Source organism: Eptesicus fuscus, chromosome 9 (assembly GCF_027574615.1).
Source record: "Eptesicus fuscus isolate TK198812 chromosome 9, DD_ASM_mEF_20220401, whole genome shotgun sequence".
NCBI classification, from domain to species: Eukaryota; Metazoa; Chordata; class Mammalia; order Chiroptera; family Vespertilionidae; genus Eptesicus; species Eptesicus fuscus.
Window position 1 is genome coordinate 71,933,813 of NC_072481.1, and position 26,064 is coordinate 71,959,876.

The window sequence follows — 26,064 nt, forward strand, 5'->3', positions numbered from 1 at the left end:
GTACTGGTGCCCGGGACTGTGGGGTTGGCAGCTTCTCCGTCTACCAGGCTGTAGCCAGCTGCAGGTGCTGGCGCCTGGACCGCAGGTGGGCGGCTTCTCCATCTTCCCTGGGATGCAGTGTGGGCGACATATCCAGCTGGCTGAGGTCTGGGATCACGGGGCAAGCGGCTTCTTTGTCTCCCGGCCCACAGCCAGCCTCAGGCACTGGGGCCTGGTTTCTCCATCTCCCCCAGGACGTGAGGCGGGAGGACAAGGGGCGGGCGGCTTCTCCAGCTGGCTGCAGCCTGGGATCATGGGGAAGGCAGCTTCTTTGTCTCCCAGGCTGCAGCCAGCTTCAGGAGCTGGGGCCCAGTTTCTCTGTCTCCCCCAGGACGTGGGGCAGGCGGACGTGAGGCTTCTGCTGCTGGCTGCGGCCTGGGATCACAGGGTAGGCGGCTTCTTTGTCTCCGTGGCTGCAGCCAGCCTCAGGCGCTGGGGCCCAGTTTCTCCATCTCCCCCAGGACGTTGGGCAGGCGGACGTGAGGCTTCTGTTGCTTTCTGAGGCCTGGGATCACGGGGCAGGTGGCTTCTTCGTCTCCCTGGCTGCAGCCAGCCTCAGGCGCTGGTGCCCAACTTCTCCAACTTGCACAGGCCCTGAGTGCCTGTGGGGCGGGGCTGCAGCCATCTTTTCAGGTTAATTTGCATACTCACTCTGATTGGCTGTTGGGTGTAGCTGAGTGACGGTAATTTGCATGTTTCTCTTTTATTAGTGTAGATACTTCATTTTATTTTGTTGTTTTTCTGATCTGTGATAGATTACAAATTTTCAGCCTTCTTTCCCAATGTATGCATTAAAGACTATAAAATTCTCTATAAGCACTGCTTTGGTTGCATTCCACTGGTTTTTTGGTATGTATACTATATCATTTTTGCAAACATATAATTTGATATGTATGTGATTTATTCTAAAGTACATTTTGATTTTTTTGACATGACTTTTCTCAAGCATATCTCTTTATGTCAGTTATATGTAGTTGCATAACAAATAACTCCAAGATTTAGTGGCATAAAACAGCTATTTCCCCTCTCAATTCTATGGGTGTCTGGGCAGTTTCTCTGCTGTTTTTGTCTGGGTTCGCTTGTGAGGCTGCATTTAGAGGATTAGCTGCACTGGAGGGTTCATACCTAGCAGTTTGTGCTGGCTGGTGACTGGGGTCCCTTGGTTCTTACCTAAGTGACTTTTTATCCAGCAGGCTTGACCAGTGCCTCACAGGTCAGCATTCTAAGAGGTGAAAGTGGAAGCAGAAACACTTGCATACATTCTATTGATTATAACAAGTTGTAAGCCTGGCCCAGATTCAAGGATGGGGAAATAGATCCTTTCTTTTTAGGAGGAACACAAGGAATTTGTCTCTGTATTTAATCTACTACAATTTCCAGAAGTTTGGAAAAAAATTTTGTATTTTTTTTTGTTGTTGTTGTGTTGTGATGATAGAGTCTAGTTTCCTAGACATGATTATGGTCTGGACATTTTATTTAAAATTACAGGAATAATTTTGAGGCTTATAGTAAACATACCTTCAGTATAGGAGGAAAGTTTTTCTAAAAGTTCCTGGAAGCCATATCAGCCAGGATACAACTTAAACCAAGCTCCTAAAGAGCACATTCTAAAATTTTTCATATAGCATCTTAAAAAACAGATGCAAGACTCACATTTCAGATTTCATATTTTTGTTTCTCAAAGGAGTATATCATTGTATTTCCACATCATTGTTATGTTAATGCCTTTGAAATCAGTGTGTCTACTCTTGAACTTTAAATCTATTCAAAATTGTCTCTGGCCCTTAAAATTGATCATACTGAGACTTGAAATTTAACACTTTTACAATGAGTCCATTGTAGAAAGCCTTATTTCCTTTAATGCTTCTTCTACTGTTATTCTTTTTAAAAATTATTATTAATTGATGTTAGAGAAATGAAGGGAGAGAAAAACATCCCTAGGTTGCCTTCCACCTGCACACTGACTGGGAACCTGCAGCTTTTTGTGTACAGGACAGTCCTCCAACCAACTGAGCCACAAAGGCCAGGGCTACTGTTATTCTTTATTAAGGTTAATGGAATCACTGTCTTCTCTTCACTCACTGTGCATATTGTTTGTGAGATCTTAGGAAAATTATCTGTGCCTTTCAGGGCATCAGTTTGGACCTAAATGTTTCTAATACCTCCTCTACCTTTACATAGTTTTTTAAGTTTCTGCTCCTCTTCTCTTATTTCCATATTCAGTTAGTGCCCAACTCTTATCTATGGTATTTCCTCACCTGTATTTCTAGCTATTTTCCTATATTTTCCTTTCCATCCCCATAGCCAGTGCCTTTGTGCATGTCTTCATCTCTGGGCCCTGATTGACCTCGGCCGTGTACATCTAGGCCAACTCCATCAGAACTATGATACCAGCTTTCACCCATGCCCTAATGACTCCCCAAATCTCTAGCTTCCTCTTCTTTCCTGAGCTTCTGACTTAAATATTTGTGTGTGTGTGTGTGTGTGTATGTGTTTAAAATAAGTTATCAGTACCTGGGCCTACTAAAACCTTTTGAAATTGGCATGTCTTTGTTTGAATTTACCTTTCCATCCCAAATCTCTTTTTCCAACTTCTTATACTGAACATGGGCCCTAACTCTTTGAAGGTTTCTTTAGGGCCTGGAGACAATAGATCTAAAAATGAATTCTCTAGGGTCCTAAAATTTTTGGAGAATTTTCTAATTTTGTGTTTTCATTTTGCTGATAGATCGCTCAGTTGGTTAGAGTGTCCTCTGGATATGCCAAGATTGCAGGTTCAATCTCTAGTCAGAGCACATAGAAGAAGCAATCAATGAATGCATAAAGAAGTGGAACAACAAATTGAGGTCCCCCCCCCCCTCTTCCTCCCTCCCTCTCTCTACAATCAAATAAAATTAAAAAATATGTAAATAAATTAGTATGAGCACATTCTGGGTCATCATGTAGCTGATTACCATACTATTGAAAATGTTTGTGTCTATATTTGCATATGAATTGTTGCTAAGTGATCATCCAAAGACCCACATGCATGGTAAACAATTCTGCTGTACTAGTATCTGCCTTAGGTTGAAGTGTAGTAATTTAAAATTAAGAAAATCGTCTTTGACTTTTGTACTCATACTAAATAATTTTGCCATTAAAAATTTTTTTTGTAGTGGTAATTACAGGTAAAAAGTGTTTTTATAGAATTTCTAAGAAACTGAAATCTTATAAGGAAGCTTTTATTTGATATGAAAATGACACAGAACAATAGAGTAATGCACCATTTTAATTGTCACAGACTGATAAAAAAATACAGAATTTACATGTAGATTATGAGAAGGCCTTATAAGATGTCATGGTACACTCTGATGGGGTATTTCATGGAAGCCTGAAGAGAGAAAATTGGTAGGAAATCTGACTCATCCTGTGGCCCAGTTGTATGTGTGTGCGCGCGTGTGTGTAAGTATGTAACATATATGCTTTTGTGTACCACATAAAGTAAATTTGTTTTTTATTGATTTCAGAGAGGAAAGTAGAGGGAGAGAGAGAAATATCAATGATGAGAATCATTGATTGGCTGCCTCCTGCACGCCCCCTACTGGGGATTGAGCCCTCAGCCTGGTCATGTGGCCTTGATCAGAATTGAACCCGGGACTCTTCAGTCCGCAAGCCAACACTCTACCCACTGAGCCAAACCAGCTAGGGCAGTGGTCGGCAAATTGCGGCTTGCGAGCCTCGATTTGCCGCTGTGTTGACTAATGAGTTTGCCGACCACTGGGATAGGGGCTTAATCACAAGGAACAACAACAGCCTGTAATGATTGGAATCGAGAGTCTAGGTCTGTGGTCGGCAAACTCATTAGTCAACAGAGCGGTAAACCGTGGCTCGCAAGCCGCAGTTTGCTGACCACTGAGCTAGAGTGTAAGTACTTATTTTAATTCTAAATGAAGTTGGGGAGAATTGACTTCTTAACAATATCGAGTCTTCTGATCCATGAGCATGATATATCTCTGTCTAATACTTAGTTTATTGCCGTATTTTAGTTTTCAGCATGCAGATCTTGCACATCTTTTTTTCCCCTCCAAATTTATCCCTAAATTTTATCTTTGATGCTTTTGGAAAGGGTAAGTTTAAAATTTCAATTACTAATTGTTCTTTGCTCTTATGTAGAAATGCAGTTGATATTTATGTATAGATGTTGTATCCTGGAACCTGATTGAACTCAGCTTTTCTGTATATTCCTTAGGATTTTCTATATAGATGTTTATAAAGTCTGCAATAATGTTTCTCCCTCTCCCCCTCCCTTACCCCTTCCTCTTCTCTTCTTCCCTTCCTCTCCCTCTCCCTCCCTAAAATCAATAAACATATCCTTACTTAGGTGAAGGAAAAAGATAGTTTTGCTTCTTCCTTTCTACTCTATATGCCTTTTATTTCTTTTACTTACCTTCCTGTAGTGTATGTGTCCTCCAATACCAATATTGAATAGAAGTGTTGAGAGTCGGCATCTTTGTCATATTCCAGATGTTACAGCCTCAGTCTTTCATTAATATGATAGTTATCGGTTTTTGTTGATGTCCTTTATCAGATTGAGGAAGTTCCTTTTTATTCCTAATTTGATGAGAGTTTTTATGATGAATAGGTATTGGATTTTTATCAAAGATCTTTTATGTATCTGTTGATATGATCATATGTTCTTTCTTTTTTAGACTGTTAATATGATGAATTAAATTGATTTTTTAAAAAAATATTTTATTGATTTTTTACAGAGAGGAAGGGAGAGGGATAGAGAGCCAGAAACATCGATGAGAGAGAAACATCGGCCAGCTGCCTCCTGCACACCCCTCACCGGGGATGTGTCCGCAACCAATGTACATGCCCTTGACCGGAATCGAACCTGGGACGTTTCAGTCCACAGACCGACGCTCTATCCACTGAGCCAAACTAATTTCAGCTTAAATTGATTTTTTAAAAAAATGTTAACATAAGCTTCCATTTCTTGGATAAAACTCTCCTGTATGTTTTATAAATAGTTTGTTATTGGTCTTGTCTTTAACTTTTTTGTAATGTCTTTGCCAAAGAAAAATAAGTTTTCACAAAGCAGTTCTTGAAGCATACTAAAGTACAGAGGTTATCTGGGGGGAAAGCACTTGTGCAATTGTTTGAGCTGTGAACTGAACTCGGCCACCCTTTTTGTGGAACATCATTTTTACTTGAGAATGACTGAATCACTGTGCTTATTCAGCCTTGAATAGTACAGATATTTTCTTTTAAGGCCTTCAAGGAAAAACAACTGGTAATATTTGTTGCTAATGCTACAATTTAGGCTTACAGTTGAAATTTAGAATTTGGAAAACTTTTCTCTGCCACTGTGAACTTCATAGCTTCCCAATGCTTAAGACTTTTCTCATGAGATTAGTGGCAATGTTAAAAAATATAATTTTATAAAATATTGTATAATAAATGTATTACATTGGGAAAGTCTACTTCATAGCATATTAAATCAATATTTTCCAAGTGACTAATGCATGATGTTACAAAATTTTTCATGAGTAAAAGATTCATTGAAAGTGTAACATAAGCTAATGGATTTAATTGTAGCAGAGTACAAAAGTTCATTGATATGGTTTCAGATTGCATCGCAACATTTTAGTATCACGGAAGAATATCCACAACATGGGACCACCCCGAGTCCCAGAGTCCCACCCCGTGTGCCCAGCGTGCCACGGGACGGCCCTGCGTCCTGGAGTGCCGCCCTGATGCCCCGCCTCCGGGCTGCGCAGAGTGGCGCTGGGCCCCGCCCCTGCGGCATGCATGCAGGGCCACAGAAACCCCAGCAGAAGCCATGCGGAGTGGCCACCAGCCCTGCCCCCACTGCCCAGCCCCCGCTGTGCATGCCACCATCTTGTGACAGTGTTACGGTGTGAGGGTCAATTTGCATATTACCTCTTTATTATATAGGATTCCTGTGTTTTTAATACCTATGTGTATTGTAATAGCTAGAAAGAATGCAGAATCAGATGTGAAATCCATTGTCTTCTATCAAGCCAGGCATTAATGAGATTTGCCGCAATATAAAACAAATAGAGGCCCATTGCATGAATTCGTGCATGGGTGGGTTCCAGCCGGCCCAGGCCCAATCGGGGCAGATCAGGGCCAGGCCTGTCAGGAGGGGGAGACAGCGGAGGTTGGCTGGCTTGCCTGCCCTGGTCAGGGCCAGGCCAGCTGGGGTGATAGGCCGAAGGCAATTGGCTGGTGAGCCCTGCCCCTGATTGGGGTGGGGGGGCCGATTGGGAGCCAGCAGCCTGGGGGAGGGGCCATGGGTGGTTGGCCGGCCGGCCCTACCCCTGATCAGAGTGGGGGGGACCAGTCAGGGGCAGAGCTGGCTGGGGGAGGGGTCGCGGACCGATTGGTGTGGTGGGGGCCCATTGGGGGCGGGGCCTGCTGGGAGGAGGGGCTGCAGGTGGTTGGCTGGCTGGCCCTGCCCCTGATCGGGGTGGGGAGGCCAATCTGGGGTGGGGCTGGGCAGAGGGAGGGGCTGCAGGGGGTTGGCTGCCGGCCCACCCCCCATCAGGCCATTTCGCTGTTCGTAAGAAAAGTAGCATCTGTATATATATATATATATATATAGCGTCTGTATATATATATAAAGTCAGAGACTGGTCGTTCTGGTTGTTATGGTGTTCTGGTCGCTGGCTTTTTATATATATAGATGCTAGCTACTTTTCTTACGAAATTATTTCATTTGGGAAAATAATAGCTATTTTTATAAATTTTTACTTAATATGTAAGGTGTCTGTTTTCTTTAAATGAGGAAATAAATACTTTAAACATTATTGAGGCTTAATTTCCATATGATAAATAGCCCTAGATATAATACAAGTGAATAAACCTGAGACCACAAGGTTTGAAACATACTGATCTGGAATAGTGCCTTGTATATAGTAAGCAATTCATAAACATTTGAATGGTTCTTGACCATGTCACTTTTATAATTGACATATCTTTCCAGGAATACATGTAATTGATGTGTATCTTTTTAATGTACCTTTCTTTCATACTTTAGCCACCAAGTTTTTTCATATCTTGTCTTGGTACAGTGATTCTCTTTTCCTTGCCTCTGCTCAGGCAGGGGTGCTGTGCAAACAGTAAAAAGGATTGATTCAGGGACTGCCATTCTATTTTGGAAAGCCTGGTGATTTACTGAATCAGAAGAAAATAGATTATCAGCTCCTCAGTGAACATGGCATCGCTATTGATATAGACTGGATATATAAATGGTCCCCAAATTAGATTTTAAAATACTTTCAATTGGTTAAACCATGAAATATAACAATACAACTGATATTTAATGATTGTTACAGATATTATGGATATCTTACCATTACTATGCATATATTTTGAACATGTTGAATACCTTTATTTTAATCTATTTAGCTGATAAATTGATCTTTTTCATTAGGCAAAAGGAATACACAAAGGTAGAAGACATGCCTATTTGTTGTAGAGCCTTTTTAGTTTCATAGGATAAAAATCAAGAAAAGGAAAATATTGACTTTTTGTTAGACTTGAATCTGCCTACCAGTAGATCATGTTTCTAGAATTAAATTCTCTCCAGTCTTTAGCATAGCATTTCAAGTGAAAACAATATAACCAATTAAATGGGATTCTAGTATACTGTTCTAATTTATCCTAGATCTCTATGTTTATATAGCTAGTATCTTCAAAATTGAGAACATGTGGAAAGCATTTAAAGAATTCCTTAAAAAGTGGATTTTAGTAAGCCTTATAAAAGAGTGCTCATAATTAACTTAGTATGCATTTCTGAAACAGGTTTGCAATCTCATACAAATTTAAAAACAGGTAATCCTGTAATACAATTGAGATTAGAAACAATAATAAGCTTAAGCACTTTTAAAATATGAACATCTACTCTTACTAAATTGTAGTTAAGTTTGGCTTTCTAGCCTTGTTCAGTGTGACTTGGTATCTTATTACTGAAAATGTTTATTCTACAGATTCTTGGAGCTCAACTAGATGTTGAATAGAGGGCTGAGTAATATATGACCCCTATAGTAGGTGTGGAGATATGCTACCCAGATTCCCCTTCAAGAAGGTCTAGTCCAGTGGTCGGCAAACTCATTAGTCAACAGAGCCAAATATCAACAGTACAACGATTGAAATTTCTTTTGAGAGCCAAATTTTTTAAACTTAAACTTCTTCTAATGCCACTTCTTCAAAATAGACTCGCCAAGGCCGTGGTATTTTGTGGAAGAGCCACACTCAAGGGGCCAAAGAGCCGCAAGTGGCTCGAGAGCCGCAGTTTGCTGACCACGGGTCTAATCCAGCCGTGATAAGTGCAGACAGGTAACCCTTTCAGCCCACTTTTTAGGATCTGCATTAGTTGCAGAGCCACCTTCCTAAGGTCATGACCTCCCTGGAGCAGCATGCATTTGTACACTGAGCAAGGAAGAGGTATAAACACCTGATCATTTCAGCCAATCAAAGTTTCCCACCTGGTTAGGTAAAATTTTGTTGGGCCTGCATCACAGTTTAAATTATGCCTAAACTTGCTTTCTTCATCTTCCTTTCACAGGTGTTGAGCCCCAATAAACATATTGTACCCCAAACACCACCTTACCTATATTTTGGAGAAGCCAATCTGCAATAGCTCCTGATCTCATAGAACTAATGTACTGGGAGGAAATAGACATTAAACAAGAGATTTAAAATGTGATCATAGCATAGGGTGCTATGATAGTGTGTTTAAAAAGAACCTAAGCTTGGTCATGATATTGTTCAGGGTGGTGGCCTAGATCTGGGTTAGTGCTAGACTAGCTACTTTGAGTAGCATGAAACTTAGATATACTACTTCCTCCTTTCCAAGCCAGTTTTTTCATTTGTAACATGGGAATGACACATGGTCTCTCATCCTGTAGGTAACTAACCTGGGATTGTTCACATGGCTGGGAAAAGGTTCCTAGCATCAAGAGAGAGTGTCCAAAGCACAGACATTTTCCGGCCTTGCTTGCATCAACTTGCTAATGTCCCATAGCCAAAGCAGTTTACATGGCCAAGTCTTGATTCAAGTATGGAAGAATAGACTTAACCTCTCTATGGGAGAATTTGAAAAACAAGTGTATATGTGTATGTGTGTAAATTTACCAACATATATTATCTGATAGTAGTAGTTAACATTTATTAAACACTTTCAGTAAATGATCTACTGAAAGAGTAACATGCTAATTGACCATACCTTCGCGACACCCACCAGCCAATCAGGAGTGAATATGCAAATTAACCCAACAAAGATGGAGGGTTAATTTGCATAAACAGGCACTGAGCAGCTGGGGATGAGGTGGGATGCTTTCATCGTTGCCATGGTGACGACGCAGGCGTTCCGCACCACCCCAGCCGCTCGGGGCCTCTGGGCAGCGTTGGAAGGCAGAAAGGCGGCTCCGGGCCAGAGCGGAAAGGCTGCTCCAGCCAGAGTGAAGGCAGTGCCGGCAGCCAGGGGAACGAAGGCCCATTCGTGCATGAATCTTCATTCATGCATCAGGCCACTAGTTCTATATAATAAAGAGCTAATATGCAAATGGTCGTCACACGATGTAATGGCTCAGACACTCAACACTGAGAGGAATGGGGACCAGCCAGGCACAGATGAGCTCACGAGAGAGGAATGGGGACCAGCCAGGCACAAATGAGCTCGCAAGAGTGGAATGGGGACCAGCCAGGCTGCGGCCTGGGAGAGGGACAAGCCTCATGCCCCATGGAACCGGGTGCCAGCAGCTGCGCCTGCGCCTGTGGCCCAGGAGAGGGACAAGCTGCACGCCCCGTGGTCTTGGGCACCAGCAGCTGCACCTGCGGCCCGGCCCGGGAGAGGGACAAGCAGCACGCCCCGTGGTCTCGGGTGCCAGCAGCTGGGGCTGTGGCCTGGAAGAGGTACAAGCTGCCTGCCCCGTGGTCCCGGGTGCCGGTGGCTGTGGCCCAGGAGTAGGACAAGCCACCCGCCCCATGGTCCCGGGTGCCTGCGGCTGTGGCCTGGGCAAAGCCGTCCGCCCACGGTCCCTTGTGGCTGCGGCTGGGCTGGGCGAAGCGGGCCCAGGTCCTGGGTGCCTGCAACTAGCCGGAGGAGGGAATCCTGGGTCCCAGGTGCAGGGTAAGGCAGAGGTGGTTAGGGGTAATCAGGCCAGTAGGGGAGCAGTAGGGGCAGACAGGCATGCAGGCAGAGGTGGTTAGGTGCAATCAGGTAGGCAGAGGTGGTTAGGGGCTATTAGGCAGACAGGCAGAGGGGTTAGGGGTGATCAGGCAGGCAGGCAGGCGAGCGGTTAGGAGCCAGCAGTTCCGGATTGCGAGAGGCAGTAGGACATCCCCGAGGGGTCCCAGATTGAAGAGGGTACAGGCCGGGCTGAGGGATCCCCGAGCGCGCCAACCTCCCCCCCGCACCCCCCCCTCCCCGCTTGTGCACGAATTTCATGCACCGACCTCTAGTACTTAATAAGATGCAGCTGTACTATTATGCTTAATATATTCTATGTATGATATTGTGAAAGAAGAGACATTTGGAGAATTTAGTACGTTCTTTTGATATCTTAAAACAAATTTTATGATGGGAACAGTTTGCAAATAAAGTGCTTTCTTTTTTTTTCTCTGCAGTAAGAAAAATGGAAAACCACCATTACAGAAAAATGAGGTAAAATATTAAATCATCAACTCTTTGGAATTGTATGCATTTACTTAATTTGTTATATAATTTTGAATTAAGATAAAAATCATAGCACTTTAGAATTGGAGAAGTTAAATATCGCCTCCAATCTGCTATATATTATAGGAATTCTTCCTGAAATAGGAGTCCTTGATAGACTTCTGGTGTTTACTTGAATTTGTTCATTTGTTGGAGAGTACCTAGGAGGCAAACATAACTGTATTAGTTCTAGCCCATGATGAGATTAATCTCCCCCTCTGGGCACTTAGTGATGGACTATTTTGTCTTTTGCAGCAACATAGGGCAAGTCTACTCTGTTTTCTCTGATAGGCTCTCATACTGTTTGAAGATAGTTATGTCCTTTGAGTCTTTTTTTCTCCCATGCTAAGCAACCCTCATTTTTTTTCAAGTGTTTCTGATCCTTTTTCAATTCTATATTCATTCCTCTGGACCTATACTCATTAGTTTCTCTAGACATTGTACTTAGAATAGAATGTAGTGATCAGACATAGTCCGACTATCATGGAATATATCAGCACTATTATATCTCTTGATATGTATTGCTCAAAGTCAGCCAAAAATTGCTTTTACTTCTTTTTTTAAAAAAATATATTTTATTGATTTTTTTACAGAGAGGAAGAGAGAGGGATAGAGAGTTAGAAACATCGATGAGAGAGAAACATCGATCAGCTGCCTCCTGCACACCCCCTACTGGGGATGCGCCCACAACCAAGGCACATGCCCCTGACCGGAATCGAACCTGGGACCCTTGAGTCTGCAGGCTGATGCTCTATCCACTGAGCCAAACCGGTTCCGGCTGCTTTTACTTCTTTAACCATAAGTACTGTTTATATTCAGTGGAAAGTGAGTAAAAGGAAGTAAATAATAAAGATGAGAGCAGAAATTATGAACTAGAGTTCTTAAAAAACAGTACAAAAGATCAATGAAACCAGAATTGGTTCTTTGAAAAGATAAACAAGATTGATAGACATTTAACTTGACTCATCAAGAAAAACAGAGGACCCAAATAAATAAAATCAGAAATGAAAAAGGAGAAGTAACAACTGACACCAAAGAAATACAAAGGATTGTAAGAAAATGTTATGAACAACTATATGCCAACAAACTGGACAATCTGGAAGAACTGGTTAAATTCCTGGAAACATACAATCTTCCAAAACTAAATCAGGAAGAATCAGAGAATCTGAATGGACAGATTACAACTAGTGAAATTGAAGCAGTAATAAAAAAAACTCCCAACCAACAAAAGTTCTGGACTGCATGGCTTCACAGGTGAATTTTAACAAACACTAAAAGAAGAACTAACACCTATCCTTCTCAAACTATTCCATAAAACAGAGGAGGGAAGACTCACGTGCTCATTTTATGAGTCCACTATTATCCTAATTCCGAAACCAGATAAAGACACTACAAAGAAAGAAAGTTATAGGTCAATATCCCTGATGAACATAGATGCTAAAGTCCTCAACAAAATATTAGGAAACTGCCTCTAGCAATACATTAAAAAAAATCATACACCATGATTAAATGAGATTTATTCCAGGGATCTAAGGTTGGTACAATATCCACAGAACAACAAATGCATCACATAAACAAAATGAAGGATAAAACCACATGATCATAGTAATAGTTGCGGAAAAATGCATTTGTTAAATCCAGCATCCATTTCTGATAAAAACTCTCAGTAAAGTGGGAATAGAAGAAACATACCTCAATGTAATAAAGGCCATATATGACAAACCCACAGCCAACATCATACTCAGTGGGCAAAATTTACAAGTTTATTATAACCTTCAGGTATCATTCTGATGAACTGGTCATTTGACATTTCTTTTTTTTAATAACAGCTTTATTGATATATGATTTATATGCCATAAAATTCATCTATGTAAGTGTACAGTTCAGTAGTTTTAGTTGTGAGACCATCACCACTAATTTTAGAAAATTTTCATCTCCCCAAAAAGAAATCCTGTACTCATTAGGAGTCACTCCTCATTATCCTCTCTTCCTGGGCCTTGACAGCCACTAATCTATTGTTTCTACTGATTTGCCCATTTTGGACATTTCATAAAAATGTGGCTATTTGTGTCTGGCTTCTTTCACTTAGCATGATGTTTTTAAGTTTCATCTGTGTTGTTGCATGTATCAGTACTTCATTCCTTTTTATTGATGAATAGTTCTATTGTGTAGACATACCACATTTTATCAGTTGAGGGAAATTTAGATTGTTTCCATTTTTGGGTTGTGATTAATAATGCTACCATGAACATTCATATGCAAGTTTTTGTGTGAACATATGTTTTCATTTCTCTTGGGTATATACCTAGGAGTAGAATTGCTGGGTCATATGGTAACTCAGTTAATTTATTTGAAATAAACATTAATTTTTCCTGCAAATGTCAGCTTATTTGGTTTATAATATTAGTCTGTCTATATGATATCTATACTATTATACATATTACACTATCTACTGTTATATATATTACTGGAGGCTTGGTGCACTAAATTCGTGCACAGGGCAAGGTGGGGGATCCTTCAGCCTGGCCTGCACCCTCTTGCAACCTGGGACATCCCTCTCACAATCTGGGACCGCTCGCTCCTAACTGCTCAGCTGCCTGTCTGCTCGCTCCTAACCACTTGCCTGCCTGCTCAGTGCGCATCGTTCCGGTCATTCCGGTTGTTCCGTCGTAAAGATCGCTTAGGCTATTATATATGTAGATAATATGTCTATATATTAGTATAATTTTGAATGTAATTCTAACATCTAGTCTATTAGATAGCAGGTATTATCTATAAATTTAATTGGCCTTCTTTTTCATCGTCAAAATTGCTGATAGAATTGACTAGGTAAGGACTAATGAGATTACTCTGTGACATCTCTTAATTTTTTTTATGGTTAGGTTTTATTCAGCTATAACTTTATTTAACTGTAGCAAAATCTGTTTTTTATTTCTCCATTAAGGCCACAATAATTTTATAAGAAACACCAAATTCCTTGATTAATTTATTAATCTTTCAACAAATATTGACTCTCTTATATATGCCTGACATTGTTCTTGGCTCTGGGTATATAGCAGTTATAAAAGTAGGTCCCTAACGTTATGGAGTTTACATTGTATATGTTAGCTAAATACTAGTATAATATCCTCAAAAAGAAGAAAATTAGAAGAGTTTAAGATGACTTATTCCTAGTAAACTCACACTGGTTTAGAGTTTCTTAAGTATTCCTAAATCCTCCATATTAATATCTATTCTCTGAATATCCTGGAGATTGACATCAAAATTGCTCTTCTTTAGTTTCCATAATCTTTTCCCCAAACTTTGAAAAAATGGGACAAGATATGTTTATCTCTAGTGGTCTGGTATATCTCCATCTTCATTATCTCTCATATCTAAGTTATATCTGAGTAATCAAACCATGGTTGATTTATATCAAACCTTATTTATATCTACTATTTGCATATTATATCTGCAAGTTCTAGGACATCATCGAAACTAGTTAGTACAGCTAAATTCATTCACTTGTTTTAAAATTTCCTTTTTTTGTACAATGTTTTTATCATATACTTATTTGCTGATTGTACTGTGTGAGCAAGATAAATTCAGGTTAGATTAAATTGTTGTGCACACTGATACCACACTTGTAAAACTTATTGAGGATGTGCACACACATGCACATTATATATATGTATACTAAAATGAAATCTGGTATATATGCCAAATATTAAGTTAATATCTCTAAATTGTAGGTCTAAGCCCCTTATTTTTGCTAATCAGAATTTTCTAAAATTTTTTTTAGTGAATATGTTACTTATGAGGGAAAGCAATTAAAAAGGGATTTTTTTCATTGAAATTTGTTATAATCTGGTAGGATGGGGTGGATTGAAACAATTTTCGTAAGACATAAGATTTAAGAAGGAGAAAAAGATTGAATTTAGTTAGAAAATAGTATATAGAGATAAATGACTTGATTTAAAAATACTTTTTTATTTAATTTTGTTGTAATTTACATGCTGTAAAATTCAAAACACATAAGGTTAACAGTGTGCTGGGATTGGTATTTAGCATTCCCATGCATATTTTTATACTTTTGAGGTATAGATATGTATAGCTCCATAAACAATATAGGTAAAATTATTTTGCATTTTGAAACATTTTATAAATTGAATCACTATATGTATTATTCTACCTTTTTTTCCAGCACATTTTTAGATCTATGTTGATAGCTATAGATTGATTTAACTGCTCTATAGTATTCTGCTATCTGAATATGAGCTGCTTCCATTTTCATAATTGTATAGATTTTTATTGCATAAATTTATCAAAATGTAATATCTCATTGATGTACATGTAGGTTTTTTATTTTACGGCATTATAAACATTGTGAATGTTTGTTTTTCATTTATGTGTTTAGGCATATGTGCAGGAATATCTGTAGGATAAGTCCCTAAAAGTAAATTTGATGGGTTGTTTGACATAAAATGTCATAAAGTGTACATTTTACATTCGATAGGTGCTACATAATAGTTGCACTAGTTTATACATTCCCAGGCAACATACAGGAATGCTTACACTCTTGTCAGCACTGTATGGCCTTTTATTTTATTTGCTATTTCAAATATCTATCTTTTTCAGTCAGTTTTAGTTCATCTCTCCTTTCCAAGTGATTGACACATAAATAGGAACTTCTCAACGCCCTTATTGCCTCCTGAATATTAGGTACATTTTTTCCTGGTTACATTATTACTTCAACTTCTTAACTGGTCTTTATCTGATGGCTTGTGTGCTTTTTCTATAATTTACATGTTAAATTTATAGCATCAAAGTGTTTTGTATTTTTAAAAAAATACTGGGAAATTTAGAGGTGGGGAAAGTCAATTATAAATTTAAAGCACATGCTACTGTTTACAAAATGTACTGTCTCTGTAGGTATTATCATTTAGATTGGTTTCACGTATGAATTTTATTAAGGTTCAAGAATGGTAGAGCATCTCTATTTCTTGAGCTCTTCTGAGCCAGCCCTCCAGTCCAGGTGGTTTTTTGTGTTTTTTTTTTTTTTGCAGAAAACCCTATGAGGACTTTAAGAAGTATATAGTTCCCTTCATGGATTGAAATGTAATGCAAATCAAGGCAGGCTTTCAGTCAGCTTAAGAAATAGGAGCAGTGACAACAGGAACAGAAAAAAAGAGAAGGAATTATATACCAGGTAGCTGTTTTTTGTTTTTTGTTGTAATGCTTCAGTGTTATTATCTATAACTTTTTTAAAAAAAAAAACAAACCTTCCTCATGGTTTGCCCTAGATATTTATTTATTTATTTATTTATTTAATGTTTGTGAACCCATGTAGAAATAGGTAGTGCTCTGTTTAAGTCAGAAGATGGCCATTTCACTTTGGAATTACTCTATCTCACTTCAAGTTAGCAATGGAGAACTGGTTATTGATGGGATGAGGTGAAGCAGGGAGGCAGTTATAGGAGAAAAAAATTGAGAGTATAACTTTTTTTTTTTAAGGTAGTTGGTGTATATTGCCTTTACTTTGTTCTTTTCTTCACTTTGGTGAAGTAAAAGGGAAGATTTAGGTTGAAGTTGTGAGGTTGCCTGGAGGAGAATAGGCTAAGTAAATAGAGTAGGGCTTTTTTGTCTGTTTTATTTACTGCTGTGTCTGCATCATTTAGAACAGTGCCTTGGGCCAAGTAAATATTGAATCCATGAATGCATGTATGTGTAAGTGAAGTAGACTCGACTTGTAACTCAATAGGATGAGGTTTGCAGTCTTCAGTAAAGTTTGAAAAACCTGAACTCTATTCCAACAATTGCAGGATAGGCTGATTTTTATCCAATTCTTTTTATCAGTCTTCCTGATCTAATTCTACAAACACAAACTTAAGACTTCCTTTCTTGGTCTATAATTTTGTACTACATTCTGTGCCTAATCCGATCTAATAAGGAGGGAATATGCTAATTGACCCTCATGCTGTTGCAAAGATGGTAGTGCCCACAGCCAATATGGAAGGAATATGCTAATTGACTGCCACGCCCTCAAAGATGGCGGCGCCCAGTCCCCTCAACCCTGCCAGCACGGCAGGTGCGCGCCTGTTTCCGGAGTCTCCCAGTCCCTTCAGACCTCAGCCGCCCAGGGCCGGCCCAAGGAGCAGGCAAGCCTCGAATGGCAGCTGCCCAGCCACCCAGGGCTGCCTGAGGCTCAGGTAACCAGGACCAGCTGAGGCTTGCACTGCTGGCAGTGGCAGCAGCAGAGGTGTGATGGGACGTTGCCTTCCCCTGATCTCTGGGTTGCCTCCTGCCCCTGAGGGCTCCCAGACTGTGAGGGGACAGGTCTGGCTGAGAGACCCCCCCCCCCCCCCCCCCCCCCCCCCCAGTGCATGAATTTTCATGCACCGGGCCTCTAGTAGGATTATAAAGCACTTAGCACAGTGTCTGACATATAGATGGTAGCTTATTACTAGTCTAATTTAGTACAAAAACTGTTCACTATAGGGTATCAAGATAGATGCTAATTTAACTATAGCATGTTTATACTAAAGTTTGTCTAATAGAATTTACTGTATCTTGGGTATTTATCAATAGTATAGTCGTTAACAAATAATTGAGCTGTGATTATGGGAGATGGGGGAAAGGGCTAGGTAGGAGATGGGTTCCTTCTGGACTGTCTTGCTTATCACAAGAAGTTCCTCCAGCCTATTCTTCCAGACAGTCCAAGGGTAATAAAATAAATAGCCTCCACCATACCCAATTCATATCACTTTGCCCTTATTATTGCAAACCAGTCAAAATGAAGAAATGTCTGAGGGTAATAAGATTAATTACTATTTTTAAATATCTTTAGTGGTTTCCCTCTACACTGACAATAACCTCTGTCCTTTTTAGGTCTTTGCCTACCTTCAGCTTTCTCATTTTTGTTTCCTTTTCCCTAGCAATACTATCATCTTGCTCCAATTTTATTCCCACCACTAGGTTTTTCTGCTTGGTATTTCCTGTGCTTCACTACCCTCTTCCCTCCAAGCTGATCACATAGCTTCACTTTGTTTATATCTCAGCCTAAATGCCACCTTCCCAAAGAGACCTTTCTCATCATCTTGTCTGAATCATTATTTTCTCATGACCCTGCCTAGTCTATCTGTAACAATTTACGTATTAATTTTTATGTTTCCCTTGCTCTATGAGCTGTATGAGTGAAGAAACTTTGTCATTGAATTTATGAGGAAGAGAGAATGAATTGGCAAATTGCATATTAGAAATGCTAAATGATAAATTTAGGAATCTAAAAGTTTCCTGCAATTGATATCAGGGAAATTCATGTTCAAGATAAAAAAACATCTGGTTGTTTTGATAACATCTTTTGTTTGGTAACATCTTATTTTCTTGAAAGCATGTTTGAATATGAAGAGCAGTACAATTCTGTATTCTCTCAAATTAATATCATCTTGATAGTTGTTTATATTGACTTAGATGATACATGGTTCTTTAATCTTATTTGTTGTAGATTTGTTATAGCTATATTAAAAGTTTTTGTTTTGTTTTGTTCTTTTAATATAGAAAGAAGGAAAAAAAGAGCGAGCTATGGTGGACAAAGTGTTTTTTTCAAGGCTCTCACGGATTCTGAAAATCATGGTCCCTAGAACATTTTGTAAAGAGGTAAGTCTTATTAAATTATAATGTTAAGTGTTCAACTTTAAAGGTTACATGAAATTAGAGCAATAAGATTATAAAGTTTTGTCATACTATAGGTCAAATGTTTTCTAAATGGGTTATGATGACTACTAAATTGTTGTCTTGTTTATGAAATATTATTATATTTTATCTAACATTCTAGAGTACATTAGTGCAGCTACCCTAAGTTGTGTTGCTCTATTATAATGAAAACAAGATTAAATTTAGAAAGACATATCATTTTATTTCATTAAGGTATTAAGTCACATTGATATGGGATATTTTTGAAGGTTACTGCTTCATATTTGACTAAATATGTTTTATTTATATATTTTTAAACTTATTTATTTAATTTATTGGGGTGCCATTGGTTAGTAAAATTATTAAACAAGTTTTTTAAAAAGATAACAAAATGATATCTGAAATTTTAAATATTTTCAGTGAGCTGGTTGTAGGAATAAAGTTTTATTATCCCTTTCTTTGCCCTTTTATCAATATTATCTTTATTGATGTGTTTTTTTTTTTCCTTTTTTTTACTGGCTTGAAATTTTTTTTATTGTTTAAAGTATTACAGATAAGTGTTTTTAATGATTAAAAAATAAAATATTGCTGTGTTTTCCATCTTTAATCACTTCAGTATTTTCCTTTTATATAACTAAAAATACCATCACCTTTTAAAAATAATTTAAATTCTTTATTGTTTGAAGTATTACATCTGTTTCATTTTTCCCCCATTGACCTCTCCCCGGCCACTTCCACCCCCAGCTCATGCTCTCATCCCCCTACTGTCTGTGTCCATTGGTTTTGCTTATATGCATGCATGCAAGTCCTTTGGTTGATCTCTTTCTTATCCCCCCCTCTCACCCTCCTCTGCCTTTCCTCTGAGATTTGACAGTTCTTTAGATGCTTGTGAGATCATGTGATATTTGTCTTTCTCTGACTGGCTTATTTCTCTTAGCATAATGCTCTCCAGGTCTATCCATGCTGTTGCAAATGGTAAGAGTTCTTTCTTTTTTACAGCAGCATAGTATTCTATTATGTAGATGTACCGCAGTTTTTTAATCCACTCATCTGCTGATGGGCACTTAGGCTGTTTCCAAATCTTAGCTGTTGTAAATTGTGCTGCTATGAACATACGGGTGCATCTATCCTTTCTGATTGGTATTTCTGATTCCTTGGGATATGTTCCTATAAGTGGGATTACTGGGTCAAATGGGAGGTCCGTTTTTAATTTTTTGAGGAAACTCCATACTGTTTTCCACAGTGGCTGCACCAGTACCATCACCTTTGACTCTTCTTCTCCTCATACCTCATCTTTTCTCTCACTGGTATCTGACAATTTTTCTTCTAAATATTCTTGCCTGGATGTCATAGTGTTCTTTAATTAGTTTCACTTCAGGGAATCTCCCCTTTTAATCTTTTCTGCCAAATTTATCTTATGATGTGTCCCATTGTTCAAATTTTAAAAAGCATTTGCCTTATAATCTATTAATAGCAAGAAAAGAATAAGATGCTCCAAAAACACTGTGATTCCCAAGGAGAACAAACATTCCTCTATCACACTGGACTTGCTCTCCTTCCCCCTCACTTCCATGTTGTGGTGATTCCACCCTTAAGAAACTCTAAAAAATAAAAACATTTGTTTATTTCTGATTAGAGATAATGTGTTCCTTGAAGAAAAATTGGAAAATGCAGATAGGTATTGTTTTTCTTCTTGGTGCCTGTTAGCCTCCCACTCAGAGAGAACTTCTATTATTATTTTGGTGTGAGCATATAGTAAAAATGAGATCACACTGAAACTTTTAAAATATGCTTCCTCCCTTGTATTTTAAATGTTTTTCCAAGTATCCTTGAGTTTCTCTTAAATTAGTCTCTTTCCATTTCTATTGGATTGTTATAATCTCTTAATTGGTCTTTTTGCTTCTCCTTTCCTAACTAGTTAAAATCCTAATTAAAAATAATATTTTTTCTTATAGGATAAATCACAACCTGACTTTGACCTTCCTTTCAATATCATCTGCTTAGAAGATTCTTTGCCATGTTGTAGTCAGGCTGTGTGCTGTCATGGCTTCATTTCTGTGACATCCCGGGCCCCCACCCCAACAAAATTAAGTTATTTTTTAAATGTAATGAATATGTCTAAAAAAAAAAAAATAGCTTAATGCTCATTATCTTGTTTGTGAAGGTTTCCCAGGACTTTTCAGGCATAGTTAGTTTTTTTCTTATTCTACAACCTACCTGACTTGGGAGAGTTCTTATTTAAAATACAAGTTTCTCTGGAAAGATTCTTATATTTTCCCCCTCATCAGTTAACAGTATATATTTATTTAACTATTTAGTAGGGGTTTGTTGACTACAAAATGACTGTGAGACATTGGCTAGATCTCTGGGAGTTAGTAAGGAGGTAGAAGAGCCAACCTGCCAGTTTTGTCTAGACTTATTTTACGAACCATTTTTGAAGGATATGAAAATCCAAATTTAACCCTAGTTCAAGAAGTGAAATAAACTCCTATAGAAATCACAAAAGATTGGAGGTAAGGATAGATTAATTGACTTATGAAAAGAGAAATGAAAATACTACATACGAATATATGGAAATTCATATATACCAGAAGGTGAGAGAAATCCTACATCAGTGCAGATCTTCAATTTCTATTATAGTCTGCAAACCCATTAATAATGGGAATAGTGGTGATTTTAACTATATCCTATATAATAAAGAGGTAATATGCAAATTGACCATCTCTCCAACACACAAGATGGCTGCCCCCATGTGGTCAAAGATGGCCGCCCCCATGTGGACACATGATGGCTGCCACAAGATGGCCAGCTGAGGAGGGCAGTTGGGGGCGATCAGGCCAGTAGGGGAGGGCAATTAGGGGTGACCAGGCTGTCAGGGGAGGGCATTTAGGGGCAATCGGGCCAGCAGGGGAGCAGTTAGGTGTCAATAAGGCTGGCAGGGGTGTGGTTAGGGCGTGATCAGGCTGGCAGGCAGAATCGGTTAGGAGCAGTCAGGCAGGCAAGCGGTTGGGAGCCAGCAGTCCTGGATTGTGAGAGGGATCATATTGAAAGCATTTTACGGAATCACATGTTTAGACATCCCTCGAAGGGTCCCCGATTGAAGAGGGTGCAGGCTGGGCTGAGGGACACAACCCCCCCTCCCATGCATGAATTTTGTGCACTGGGCCTCTAGTCTTTTATATAAAGACTGTCAATAATTAAAGTTAGCCAGATTTTGCTAAAGTGATACAAGTAAACTTGATACTTACTTTAAGGATAAATTAAGCCAATAGCATAAAATGAAGGAATAAATAAACTATCTTTGTCTAATGTTACCTTTATATAACTGAAGTGATTAATTTAGGATTGATACTGTATGAAAGGTCTGAATTAAATGTTAACATTACAGTTAAAATGGCATACAGACAACATTTATTAAAGTCAATAGATTGTACTGTCAATTGAATATCTAACTTTGAGATGGTAAGATAGGGTAGAAAGATGGTATGTTTCTTTCTAGCAAACATTGGGGTAGCATTTGTCATAGCTCAATCACAGACTTTATTTCATACCATCTTCTTTCTTATGGCTTCATTCACTAGTTCTGTGTATGACTCCCTGCCTTGTCTTTCACTTAAAGGGCTATATTTTTAGTATCTTCATCTTTTAAAAAAGTATTTGTTTTGCAAAAATTATATAAGTATTAGATGGAGTTGCCCCTCAATTTAACAACTTTGAAATTAAGCACATTATTCAACAAATGTCCCCCCCTGCCACACACCAGCTTCCCTGACTTTAGCTTTATGTTACTGTCATATTCTTCCTGTTTAGAAGGTTTAAGGTCAGCTTTGAATGTGTGTTGGAGGTTGGAGGGTAGATTCTCGTCTTACACAGAGATAATTGATTACTAGACAGCCACTTGGTATCTCATCTCTTCCCCCTTGATAATCTGTCTTGTACAGCATTACTTCAGTAATGTTTTCTAAACAGTACCTTTAACATTTTGTTCTACCTACAAGCTTTCATTAGTTTTATATTGTCTAAACTTTGCTTGATACGCTATACTGTAATTCATATGGTTTTAATCCATTTATTTTCCATTAAGTTATTCATCTATTTTTACTCATAATCCTCATTCTTTCCTTTGTTTACTTGGTATGGTTAATGTATTTCTAATGCCATTACCCTCTTTTGCTACCCCAGGCCTTCCCATCCTGTTACTTAGCACATGAAGTGATGCAAATATACCTACATTGGTCTGTTTTCTTCCTTTTTTTTTTAGTGTAAATTTTGCCTTAATAACTAAATTGAAAGTCCTATGAGGGCAGAGGCACTCTTAGAGATTTTCCTAAAAAACGGAACCAAACTTATTCTACTTAAGTAAAATTATAGTCTTCCATATTTGTTAATTGTATATTGACAGTTATTGTCATTTTTCTTTATTAGTAATATATTAAAAATACAAGATAATCATAATACATGTGGTTCAGGTAATTTAAGAAATACTGCTAATTTCTGACACTGACCAGTTGTATGAAGGCAAGTCATTTAACCTGCCTGGGACTCACTTTTGAATTCTGAATAAGAAATTTAGATTAAATGATCTATAAGGCCTTTTCCATTTATATTTTTAAAAAATTTAAAAATTCCCTATAGGTAAAATTTCACCAGTTGTATTAAAGCTAAAATAAAGCCTTGAATTTAGAAATAAAAAATCTTTACCAAGGTAATATTTATTTGTTTTTTTAAACTTTCTAAAATGCATTTATTTAATTTACTGTACCTGATTTATTTTAGACAGGTTACTTGATACTTATTGCTGTTATGCTGGTGTCTCGAACATATTGTGATGTTTGGATGATTCAAAATGGGACACTCATTGAAAGGTACTTTTCTATTCACCTTCCTCCCATATGTATGAAATACTAATCTGTGTTATATTTAAATAATATCTTAATGAGCAAGCAATATATTCTACATTAGGTAAATACTTAAGTCAAATTATGTCTCTGTTCATTTACTTCGATATTTATTGATTGTCTCCCATGTGCCAGGAACTCTATGAGAGGGATATACTGATGAACGGGAGAGACCCTCCCTGCATCCGGGCCTGCAGAGCTGTCAATTTGTAGAGGGTTAGAGACAAATAAGAGGAAAACTAAAATTCAGTATAATAAATGCTTTATTGGGGATTTTAAAAAGTCATCATGTTGGATTACTAAAATTAATGAGATAATTTGGAGGAAAATATCAAAGCATTTTAGGGAATCACATTGAAAATGTTGATTAAAAGGAAAAACAATTCTTAGACATTTCTTTCAGTTTTTGAAGTTAGTTTTTATACATTTTTATTACTATAGTCTTTTACATATTAATTATTAATTACTGCAATTGATAATTTTGGATCTAAAAACAAAAATAACATATGTTGATAAAGAATTTATTCCTCATAATACCAATTTGAATGTCAGAGTAAAATTTTTCTTGTAATTTTGTTTACTGGTATGTAATATTTTATTAGGAAACGAGTTCCCGTTGCAGGAAAAATCCTGCAATAGGATTTCCTGCTGCACTCTACCCCGCCTCCGTTCCTCCCTTGTCGCCCGCCCCGCCTTCTCCTCCAGCCCACCTGCTTTTCCCTTCACCCCCGGCCCCGCCTCCGCTCCTCCCTTGTCGCCCGCCCCGCCTTCTCTGCCAGCCCGCCTGCTTTTCCCTTCTCCCCCGGCCCCGCTTCCGCTCCGCCCTTGTCACCCGCCCCGCCTTCTCCACCAGCCCGCCTGCTTTTCCCTTCGCCCCCAGCCCTGACTTCGCTCCTCCCTTCTCCCCCCCCCCCCCCCCCCCCCCCCCCAGCTTGCTTGCTTCTTTGAAGCTTTACTCCCTCTGCAGCTCTTGGCTTCTTTGGACGCTGTCTTGATATGCAAATTAGCCATCATCTTTGTTGGGGTAATTTGCATACTCATCCTGATTGGTTGGTGGGCGTGGCTTGGTTGGTGGGCGTGTCTTAGGTGTAGCTAAGGTGCGGTCAATTTGCTTATTTGTCTATTATTAGATTAGATGTCTTAAATACTTAATCTAAGATAACTTTTGGAATGATAGTACTTAGACTTTTTAAATGTTCCCAAAGTTTGAAATAAAGATTTTCCCCCTCATATCCTTGATTTGCTACTTTGAGGATTTGTTGGAAGAGGAAGAATGCTTTCTTTATTTACATGTTTTATGACTCAGCTGTCTCAGAGAATAAAGGTTTTCTGCATAAGCTTAAAGCCCTAATCACATGCCTCTAAATATGTGTAAATTGTGTAGGCTCCTATATTCAACACAAGTTTCTATGAAACCTGTGGTCAGTCCCAGGCCTTTTAAAAGGTTTTAATCAAAGTAATATATGAACAACTTAAAAATGATATGTGAACGTAGTAATGTCTCAGATAGCCTTGCAGGAATTAGTCACAAATGTATCAATCCTGTGCACCATTTCTCCCAGTCATAACTGTCATTCCTGGAGCCAGTCATTTTCTGTTCTTTTTACTGTTTCATCTCTTTTTTGTGTGTTACTGTTTTAGATTTTTTAGTTTTAAAGTATGTGTTTATTTCCTACTTTAGAAGATGAGAATTAGCTTTTTACACTGTTACCCATGCCCATGCTCATCCTTTCCCTCTCAATGTTGTTATGTTACAACATTTTATTAAATTAGAATTCATTGTTTACCTGATTTTGACTATTGTTTATAGCCGAGCCACATAGTATATATTTTAGTAGTTTTTTTTTATATACAATTTTTTGTTTTTCCTGGCATTTAGAAATTGCAAGGTTTTGTATGCTTTAGGTTTTTGCCTATTTCTTACTAATTCAACTTAAGCTTATTGACAACACTGTAAAATCGTCTCAGTATTGTAATATGGTCAGATATACCACATAATCTATTGATTTTATCTCTATTAATGCCCACCCTATGCTTCTTGTTAGTTTCCTGCCTTCTGCTCTAACCAGGATGGATTGCATTTTAGACCCACTAAATAGCAGTCTTGTTTGAATTTGTTTTTATCATGATCTTGGGAGTTTCTTTCATATTTCTCTGCTGCATTAAGTAACCTGTTTTCTGTATCTTTTGCTTTCTTCTTCCTCAGTTTATGTTCTCATTTTGTCAAATTCAGTCTTTTTCTGAGAAAAGGTACAAGGGAAATAAATTTTTTGAGACCTTTTAGATCTGATAAAATCTTCTCTAACACTTGATTGGTAATATAGCTGTATTTATAATTTCCAGTTGGAAATTACTTTTTGTCAGAATTTGGAAAGTATCCCCTGTTATCTTCTATAGTACTCACTGGTTCTTAACTTTTGGAAGTTTTTATGATTATTTGTTACTGATGTACTGCTGGTGTTTGGGAATTTTACTGAATATTGATATGATTTGTTTGTTTTGTTTTTGTTTTTTACCTCATTGCGCTGGGCATGAGGTGGGCTCTTTTTCATCATTCATCCTCTCCATTTTTATCTATACCTTTTCTGGAATACTTATTAGTTGAGTGTTGGGCATCCTGGATTGATCATCTGATTTTGTTATAATTTCTATACTGTTTGTTTTGTTAAAATGTTTTTATTGATTTCAGAGAGAGGAAGGAAAGGTAGAGAGAGAGAGAGAGAGAGAGAG

At 38.3% G+C, this 26,064-nt stretch overlaps 1 protein-coding gene across 3 annotated transcripts in view; it reads left to right on the top strand.

Moving 5' to 3' along the window:
- The window catches only part of ABCD3 (ATP binding cassette subfamily D member 3), an 88,499-nt gene that overhangs the window by 12,684 nt on the left and 49,751 nt on the right, over window positions 1-26,064 (top strand). For 2 of the 3 annotated variants that reach the window (XM_054721404.1, XM_054721405.1), the window contains exons 2-4: window positions 10,678-10,714; window positions 18,302-18,400; window positions 23,213-23,301. In XM_054721404.1, the coding sequence (XP_054577379.1) occupies window positions 10,678-10,714; window positions 18,302-18,400; window positions 23,213-23,301 (225 nt within the window). Of the gene's footprint in view, window positions 1-10,677; window positions 10,715-15,834; window positions 15,954-18,301; window positions 18,401-23,212; window positions 23,302-26,064 lie in introns of those variants that run through there. The other variant, XM_028152327.2, reaches the window with a different exon arrangement.